Raw genomic sequence first — 10179 nt, 5'->3', positions numbered from 1 at the left:
AGTTCTTGCCTAATACCGTCAAAATTGGCGTTTCTCCAATTTAGATCTTCAACTTTTAGATCTGGTCTATCCTTTTCCATCACTATTTTAAAACGAATAGAATTATGGTCGCTGGACCCAAAGTGCTCCTCCACTGACACCTCAGTGACCTGCCCTGCCTTATTTCCCAACAGTCGGTCAAGTTTTGCACCTTCTCTAGTAGGTACATCCACATACTGAATCAGAAAATTGTCTTGCCTTGCGGGACATCGCTGGTCACAGACCTTCAGTCAGAAAAATACCCCTCTGCAACTAATAACTGGTCTTCTGTGACCAAGCCAATTTTGCATCCAACTTACGAACTCACCGTGGATCCCATGTGACTTAATCTTCTGAAACAACATACCATGAGGGACCTCGTCAAATGCTTTGGAAAAGTCCATGTAAACAACATTCTCTGCCCTACCCTCATCAATTATCTGTCTCTTTCTTAAATAACTCAATCAAATTTGAGGCGAGACCTGCCTGCATAAAGTCACGCTGACAATTCTCAACAAGTCCATTTTTTTTCCAAATAAAAGTAAATCCTGTCCCTAAGAGTTTGCTCCAATAATTCCCCTACTACTAATGTAAGGCTCACCAGCCTATAATTTCCCGGATTATCCTGTTGCCCTTCTTAACAAAAGGACAACTTTGGCTATTCGCCAGTCTTCTGGGGCTCCACTTGTGGTGACTTTTGCTGGTAGATACATATTCTTAAGGGGCTTGACAGGGTAAATGCTGAGAGGATGTTTCCCCTCATAGGAAAGTCTACGACCAGAGGATATAGGCTCAGAATAAAAGGGCAGTCATTTACGACTGAGATGAGGAGGAATTTCTTCTCCCAGAGGATTGTGAGTCTTTGGAACTCCTTGCCATGAAGAACTGTGGGGGCACAGTCCTTCTGTGTATTTAAGGTCAAGATAGATTCTTGTTCAGAGGGGAATCAGAGAAAAGGCAGGAAAGTGGACATGAGGCATCTCAAATCAGCCATGATTCTATTGAATGGTGGAGCAGGTTCAAGGGCCCGAATGGCCTACCTTTGCCCCTATTTCTGATGGTGCTATGATCTAAGGCTGAAAGGAGATTTCATAGAGCTATTCAAAAACATGAGGGATCCAGACAGAGAGGGAGGCAGGGAGAAACTGTTCCCACTTGCAAAAGCTTTAAAAATGAGAAGGTACAGATTCATGCAATTAGTAAAGGGAGCACGAACAATACCAGGACAGAGTTTTTTGACACAGTGAGTAGTTATAGTCTGGAAGGCGCTATTTGAGAGTGTTGCAGGAGGTGGGATGGTCATCAGAAATGGAAGAATGTACAAGGTTATAGACAGGAGGGAGAACAACTACTCATTTGGAGAGCACAATACAGACAAGATGGGCTAAATGGCCTCCTTGGGCGCTACAATGATACTAAGAACATCTGACTATGTTTCCTACTGTGATACATATCGTTAAAAATGCAGTTTGAAACAAAAGGTCAATGAAAATGTCAAGAGAGGGAAGTCCTTGTGTTTCTGCTGGCATTTTACACTGCACTGTGAAGATTACCTGTCTTTGTTGGGACCCATTTCAGGAGAGCTTGGATTCGACGATGCTTCCCGTCTGATGTCCGATGAGATCTGACCACTCTCAGCTGTCTTTGACAAACTCGAAAGACTTTCACTATCCGAGATAAATTGAAGACAATATGTCAGTGCCACAGCTTGAAATCATACTAACCATTCTCCCTGTGCATCTATGAAATCGATTCCTTATATACCTCAAACAAGTGCTGCCTTCATAGCTAAATAAAAAACTGAAAGAACTGAAGATGCTGGAAATCAGAGACAAAAGCAGAAATTGCTGGAAAAACTCAGCAGCTCCGGCAGCATCTGTGGAGAGAAATCAGAGTCACTGTTTCGGATCCAATGACCCATCTTCAGAACTGTTCTTCAAAACCAGTTTCTCTCCACAGATGCTGCCAGACCTGCTGAGCTTTTCCAACAATGAGCATTCATAGCTGCCTGGCTTCAGTGCAAGTGGTTTTTGTTCTTTGTGAAAGTTAACCTATGGAAGGATATACCAATAGAAATGAAGGAGGGCATGAATATCAAAATCGGTTTCTGTGGTTGAACAACTCTGCGTCATTCCCTGTATTCACAGTCTTTCCCCGACTGTAGCACAGATAAAACCAGTGAGAATGAATTGAAGGATTTTGCAGGATCACCAACATTAAGGAACCCTTTAGGTGTAACGTTAGATAGCCATCATAAAGGAGCAAAGTCCGATTGTGAGAAAGGACATTAGGGTAATCCTTCCTGCCTGGAGCTAAGTAAGGTATCTGCTTTCTCTGGTCTTTAACTGAAAAATATCTCTTTTACACTGTCAAATGCATTATCCCATGCAAGTGCAAAGCTTTAAACGTACGCATCAACAACTTGTATTTACCTAGCACCCTTGACCTAAAAAGATAATCCAAGGCATTTCACAGGAACTCTGACACTGGGTCACTGGGATGGGTGACTGAAAGCTTGGTCAAAGATTTTAAGGCACATCTTAAATGAGGAGAGGGTGTGCAATTTCAGGATGGAATCTCACTGCTTAGGGCTTTGTTTGTTCGTGGAATGGCTGCGAGTGCTAAGTGATGGGAATCTGCAAGAAGACAGCACTGTAAAGAAAGTGGAGTTGAGGCCGAAATGAGATCAGCCATGATGGTATTAAATAGTGCAGAAGCCTAGAGGGGCTGAATTACCTACTCCTGCTCCCAGTTCTTATGTTCTTGTATTGTAGGAGAGCAGAGATGGCAATGTATTCTTTGATTGGAGGAGGTTACAGAGAGAGGCAAAGCCACTGGAAACAAGGATAATGATATTTAAATCAAGGAATTGTTAATCAGCACAGCAACACAAAAGCCCTCAAAAGGACTTTGACTTTGAATAGGTTACATATATGGTAACTGATCCGATGATATCACTTACCAGAGTTAACCTCCCTTGGTACATATTAATATCAGAATACTCCCTGGCCATTAGACTTGGGCTGCTTGGATTTACAAATAGAGGAACAGAATATAAAGGGAAAGTAAGCATTGCTAGGATTTGATTGTTCATTGATTGGTCCTTAGTTGGAGTATTGTGGAGGATCCTGGGCCCCAGTATTTCAGGAAAGGTGTAAAGGATGCTAGATGTCACCAAGGATGAGGAATTTCAGCTAAAATGGAGGGAGTTTGGCCAAACAACATGGGCTTTTTGGCCCATCATGTCTGTGCTGACCATGATGCCATTCTAAACTAATCCTATTTCCCTGCATATGGTCTGTATCCCTATAATCCCTGCCTGCTCACATGTCTGCTTAAATGCCTCTTAAATGTATTATCAAGAAAATAGGAGGATTCCAGAGAGCAAAATGGGGAATAAATAGTTTCAAAATCACTGGAACTATAGTCATAGAGAAGATGAAGCAAAATACTATCATTCTGAGCACATTTCCATCTCAATGCTCTACCTGAAAAAATGAAAGTTGATTCCCTCAATAACTTCAATAGAGAGTTGGATGAGTACTTCTCAATAAGGAGCTTACCGGTATATGGTCTAAAAGTGGGGATGTGGGACTAAACACAACTACTCTCTCTTAAAGGTTCAGTGTAGATATGACAGACCAAATGGCCTCCACCTGCTCTGATGTAAATTTCTATCATTCTATTCTACAAAAGGCAGAGCAAATAAAGCACTCCAGACATCACATATTTACCAGCGTGGTCTCCCATCCAACTGACTGTCTGAGCTTGTATGGGGTCGAGGGAAGACAGCTGATCTCCTTTTCCCTGGACTCTTCAGAAGTTTTACTTGCTGCTAAAGTAAACGAAAAGTTTGTTACAGAGAGAGATCTGCTATGTCATTGCATACATGGATGAAGTATGGGCCACAGAGCTGGGAGAACAGCAAATGTGGTTCAGATGTCAGCAGAATCTGACAAATTTTCTAGCTTCAGGTCGTTTCTCTTTATTCCGATGACAGTGCCATGGACTGTAGATCATTTATATCACAGGTTATATAAACTGTTGGTTAAGGTCACATCTGTAGTTGTAAAACCAAAGCCAGAAAACAAAGTTAACATTAACTGTTAACCTCCTCATAAGGTCGGACAATACTCCAACCTTGTGAATTGATGTGTTTACAGCATTTTAATTCAAGCACAATTACCAATTTAAGAGGGAGGTGGTGACATGGTGGTAGTGTCACTGGCAGAGTAATCCAGAACACCAGCTCAACGTTCTGTGGACATGGGTTCAAATCCCACCATGGCAGATGTCGAAATTTGAATTTAATTAAAAATTTAATGTCAATCATATAATCACTGTCACAATAGTCACAAAAACCCATCTGGTTCACTGAAGTCCTTTAGGCAAGGAAATCTGCCGTCCTTATTGGACGTGGTCACACACTACAGATGATTCTGGACCCAAGTAATGCCCTCTGGGTAATTGGGGATGGACAATAAATGCCCACATCCCATGAATGAATAAAAAGAAACCAGGACCTTCCTACCATCCGTGCAAACAGGACTGATGTTGAGCTCACAGGCTCCCCTGCAAAATTTAGCTCTGAGAATTAAATCAATATCTGAGGTAACTCTTGCCGGATATGGTTCAGTGTCCTGTGCAGTTACCATGTACATGTCCTGGATATCCCAGATCTTGGAATTCACCCATTCCACAACTGAGCCTCAGGAGACACAGCAGGTATTTATACATCTCTCACAGCTCAGCTTGGTGATGTTGACAGTGCAGGCATTTTGCCACGTTCTCTACGTTTTGACTAGCTTCAGTCTACCCCCCAACCCCCACCCCAATCCCTGCAAATCTGCATTTCCCATGGCTAATCCACCTAGCCTGCACATCCCTAGACATTATGGGATATTTAGCATGGCCAACCCATCTTTGGACTGTAGGAGGATATCCAAGCAACCGACAGGAACTCACGCAGACAGGGGGAGAACGTGCAAACTCCACACAGACAGTCTGCCCGAGGGTGCAAACAAACCTGGTTCCCTGGCGCTGTGAGACAGCAGTGCTGACCAGTTTGCCACCATGCTGCCCAAGAGCTAACCCAGGAACAATGTCCCCAAGGGTCTCTGCCTGTTGCTTTATCATCGTATTGTGTAACATCACCATGAGTGGATGTTCCCGTAGAATGGAAATGAGAGTCGCAGCTAAGTTACCGAGAGGCACCTTGATGCATGCCCAAGGGTCGAGTGACATGTACTCACATTAGGAGGGTGCTTGATGATGTCTACCACATTGTGAGAGATCCCACCACTCTGGCTGCCCGGCAACCCTCCGCTGTGATGCTTCTTGTGACCTGACACCATGGTCTCCATTGAGTGGCTGCGGACACGGAGAGCCCTCTAATTTGGAAAGAAAGATGTGAGTGTGCAGTGCAGAATGAGTCCCTGTCTTTGGTTCCAAAACCACAAGTATTATACATCTGATTGGCTTGTTTTAAACTATGTGTGCTTTTTAGCTCACTATGATTTTCTTCCTGGCTGGCTCAGCTTATATTTACACCAAGAATGAGAACTATGCAGGCTCCCTGCATTTTCCAGTCCCAAAAACCAGTTGATAAAGGATGACACTGAAACCAATTTTTCATTGTCTCACATTTAGTTTCAGACTGACATATTCCAAGCATATGGCTCCTGGCTCAAGCCAATCACAGTTACAGCAAATGTTACTTTGTAAGATATTTTAACCAAACCCATTTGACTAAGTTATGACTTAGGTCTGTGGCCATCATATCCTGAGGGGGGACCTAAATGCAAACCTGCTAGGCCAGAGGTAGGGGCACTACCATTGAGCAGTAAGGGCTCTGGTAGTGTCTCTTTAAATTTTTAAATCAGAGAACAGTGAGGCAGGTCTAGAGCATGTGGGATTTGAACTAGGCCTTTCTAGCCCAGAAGAAGGGGCAGTACCACTACTGCCAGACTCACTGAATGTTTCAGCAATTTTGGTTTTCATTTCAAATTTACAGCATCCTGAGTGTGTGCTTTTTGTTTTTAGTCATTTGTTGAATATATGGTATCACCCTCAGATGAATCTGCCTACAGAATTTGTGTCAGCACCAATCTCACAAGGGTGTCATGGGCAATATTTCTTCACTCTGCAAATCTGAGACTATCCAAAACTCCTTTGCACATTGGTCTCATTTGCACCAATGGCACCCGACATACTTTATATCCCACTCTCACTGAATATATACAATGTTGGGGATGGGGGGGGGGGCAAGGCCAATGTTCTTGTAAAGTGCCTTGAGAACATTTACGATTAAAAGCGCTATATAAATACAAGCAGTTGTTGTCACAGCCACAGCAGGACATTTGAGTGCAATTACCAATTTAAGGTTAATTTCTGAGTGGCCCAACCAAACCCTATTTCAGAGTCGAGAGTGTGCTGCTGGAAACGCACTACAGGTCAGGCAGCATCCAAAGAGCAATAGATTCGACGTTTCGGGCATAAGCCCTTCATTAGGAATCGCGAAATGTCGATTCTCTTGCTCCTTGGATGCTGCCTGACCTGCTGTGCTTTTCCAGCACCACACTCTCGACTCTGATCTCCAGCATTTGCAGTCCTCACTTTCTCCAATACATATCTCAGCTTTAAATAAAACACAGGACCAGAAAGAGCAGGCTAATTCTCATTTCCACAATATCCTCCATCAGATGAGTATGTGGACAGTGGGAGAGTAAAGCAGATTCTGCAAAGCGCATTTTTCCAAACAAGATTCCATGTTTTTTTCCTTATTTATTAATGGAATGAGGGCATCGTTAGCTGAGCCAGCATTTATTGCCATCCCTAATTGCCTAGAATGCAGTTAATAGTCAACCACATTTACTCTCATTTATTCATTCTGGTTGGACATTTACGATCATCATACATAAGTAACATGTGGGAACCAAAGCAGCAATACCACTTTGTCATCTCTGTTTTCAAAGTTAAAAATCATACAATATCCGATTATAGTTCAACAGGTTTATTTAGTTATAGTCCAACAGGTTTTATTGGAGGCACTAGCTTTCGGAGCGCAGATCCTTCATCAGGTGGTTGTGAAGTATAAGATCGTAAGACACAGAATTTATAGCAAATGTTTACAGTGTGATGCAACTGAAATTATATAGTGAAAAATACCCAGATTGTTTGTCAAGTTTCTCATCTTTTAGAATGAACATGTTGGTTTCAGTTCTTTCATATGTAAATCACAGAACTTTTTTATAGTTACATACTGAAGTGAAGTTTAACAATTGGTGTCATGTTGACCCAGATAATGCATTTAAGGTGTGAGGTGCCCTGTGTGAGATTGTGCGCCACAATGTTCAGGCTGATTCTAATCTAAAAAAATGGATTTACAGAATCTTACATGGATTCATGCAGTTTTTGAGCAAAATATAATGTAAGTCTGCAAGTACAAATTCACCCCACAAATTTATATGTGTATGTGTGTGTGCGTGCATGTGTGCGTGTGTGTGTGTGTGTATGTATGTGTGCGTGCGTGTGTGCATGTGTGTGTGTATGTGTGCATGTGTGTGTATGTGTGCAAGTGTGTGTGTGTGTTTGGGGGGGAAGGGCGTGAGGGGTTAATGAGTGTCTGTGAGAGAGTGTGTCTATGTGTGTAAGTGTGAGTGTAAAGGGGTATAAGTCTGTGAGAGGACGCCTGTGTGCGTGTGAGTGAGTGTGGGAGTGTATGTGTGAGCGCAAAGAGTGCAGAAGATTACACTCCACAGCTACCTGATGAAGAAGCAGCGCTCTGAAAGCTATGATTTGGAGATGCCAGTGTTGGACTGGGGTGTACAAAGTTAAAAATCACACAACACCAGGTTATAGTCCAACAGGTTTAATTGGAAGCACACTAGCTTTCGGAACAACGCTCCTTCATCAGGTGATAGTGGAGGGCTCAATCCTAATACAGAATTTATAGCAAAAATTTAGTGTGATGCAACTGAAATTATACATTGAAAAATTGATTGTCTGTTAAGCCTTTCATCTGTTAGAATACAGTGATAGTTTCACTTCTTTCATGCGTAAATCACAAAACCTTTTCTTTCAAAAGTTGCATTCTCGGGTTAGCTGTTAACAGTGGTGAGAGCTAGGCAATATGTTGAATGTGTTCTCTGTCTATGCCATGATGTTTAGATTGATTCTAATCTAAAAAGTGAGATAACGGAGTTTTACATAAATTCATGCAGTTTTTGAGCTCAGAGTTCACATGAAAGAAGTGAAACTATCACTGTATTCTGACAGATGAAAGGCTTAACAGACAATCAATTTTTCAATGTATAATTTCAGTTACATCACACTGTAAATTTTTGCTATAAATTCTGTGTTAGGATTGAGCCCTCCACTATCACCTGATGAAGGAGCGTCGCACCGAAAGCTAATGTGCTTCCAATTAAACCTGTTGGACTATAACCTGGTGTTGTGTGATTTTTAACTCTGAAAGCTAGTGCTTCCAAATAAACCGTTGGACCATAACCGAGTGTAGTGTGGTCTTTAACATTGTCCACCCCAGTCCAACATCAGCTCCACCATTTCTGTTTTCAAAGTTACAGCCCTGGTGCAGGTAGGCTGTGCAATGTTAATTTTGTCCCATTTCAGAACCCCCAATTCCCAAACACAAAACAAAACTCCATTTCAAAGCAGCTATTAGTCTCTTCTCCCTGTTTGAAGTGGAAAATCAACTCTTCAAGGATGACAGGGCCTGGAATGAGAAAAACATTTCACCTTAAAAATATTGAGACGTTTTGTCATTAGGGCTTATCTTTATCCGTGACTCACCACAGCTGTGTATTCTTCGGTATTATTGTTTGCAGATTAAAGCAGTCAAGGATGGAAAAGAATTCAGGGTGAGAATATTAGCTGCCTCTCCCAAACCATTCCAACCTTGATTGTTTTTATATATGTATCACCAGGTGACACTAAAGATAGGGATGAAAGCACTTTTCTTTTCAATTTTGCTTTTGCCTCAAGGCAATCAGCTGGAGGTGATAAACTTTTCAGTATCAGAAGCACACCTAAGTAGCATGCAGAATTTGTGCGCTTATTGTTCCCTTCTTTTCCATCTGTCATCCGTGTTTTTTTTAAAATCTCTGTCACAAATGAAAGGGTCAACTGTGTAATTTTAATTACAGAATTTATATCTTATGTGCTCAACCTGAGCAAAGTACCTCACAATGAATCAATGCGTTGGACAAACCAAACAGCCAAAAACTCACAAAGAGCTCTGAGAGAAATAATTAGGGTCAGAAGTCACACAACACCAGGTTATAGTCCAATAGGTTTATTTGAAATCTAAAGCTTTTGGAGCCCCGCCCCTCTGTCAGGAGTGCTCCGAAAGCTTGTGATTGCAAATAAACCTGTTGGACTATAACCTGATGTCATGTGACTTCTGACTTTCTCCAACCCAGTCCAACACTAGCACCTCCACCTCAGAAATAATCAAGACATTATACAGAGATGTTGACGTTGTTTAAAGGATCAGACTAGAGCGCTAACAGAGCTTCCCTTCAAGTAATCATGTCTATCCTCAAGACAGCAGAAGGAGCCTGTTTTAATATCTCCTCAGAAAGATGCCATCTTCACTGGTCTCACACTGAAGTGTTAATCCAGATTGTGTGCTCAGTCTTTGGTCTAGCACATGGACCCACAGCCTTCTGACTCAAAAAGTGATTGTGTTGCTACTGAGCCAGGTTGTAATTTAAAATCAAAGCCATTCAACATTTTAAGTGAAGAACGCTAACAAATCAAACAGAAAGCCAAGACCGGAGGGTTTGAGCTAAAGGGACTTTTTTCACTGGAGCATCGAAGGCTGAGAGGTGACATTATCAAAGTTTATAAAATCATGAGGGACACAGATAAGGTGAATAGCCAAGGTCTTTTTCCAAGATTAAGGGAGTCCAGAACGAGAGGGCATATTTTTAAGATGAGAGAGAAAAGATGTAAAAGGGACCTGAAGGGCAACTTTTTCCACAGAGTGTATGGAATGAGCTGCCAGAAGAAGTAGGAGCAGGTACAATTACAACATTTAAAAGACATTTGGACAGGTATATGAATAGGAAGAGTTTAGAGGGATATGGGCCAAACTCAGGCAAATAGAACTTGTTAAGTTTGGGATACCTGGTTGGCATG

General features: G+C 41.9%; 1 protein-coding gene across 11 annotated transcripts in view; it reads right to left on the bottom strand.

The window, feature by feature from the left end:
* The window catches only part of rap1gap2a (RAP1 GTPase activating protein 2a), a 516227-nt gene that overhangs the window by 14519 nt on the left and 491529 nt on the right, over window positions 1-10179 (bottom strand). For all 11 annotated transcript variants that reach the window (XM_043718315.1, XM_043718320.1, XM_043718319.1 and 8 more), the window contains 3 exons: window positions 5271-5408; window positions 3753-3853; window positions 1572-1685 (listed from right to left, as the gene is read on the bottom strand). In XM_043718315.1, coding sequence (XP_043574250.1) covers window positions 1572-1685; window positions 3753-3853; window positions 5271-5408 — 353 coding nt within the window. The remainder of the gene's footprint in view (window positions 1-1571; window positions 1686-3752; window positions 3854-5270; window positions 5409-10179) is intronic.

Source organism: Chiloscyllium plagiosum, chromosome 28, assembly GCF_004010195.1.
Source record: "Chiloscyllium plagiosum isolate BGI_BamShark_2017 chromosome 28, ASM401019v2, whole genome shotgun sequence".
Classification (NCBI taxonomy): Eukaryota; Metazoa; Chordata; class Chondrichthyes; order Orectolobiformes; family Hemiscylliidae; genus Chiloscyllium; species Chiloscyllium plagiosum.
This window is presented reverse-complemented; position numbering and strand designations above follow the sequence as displayed.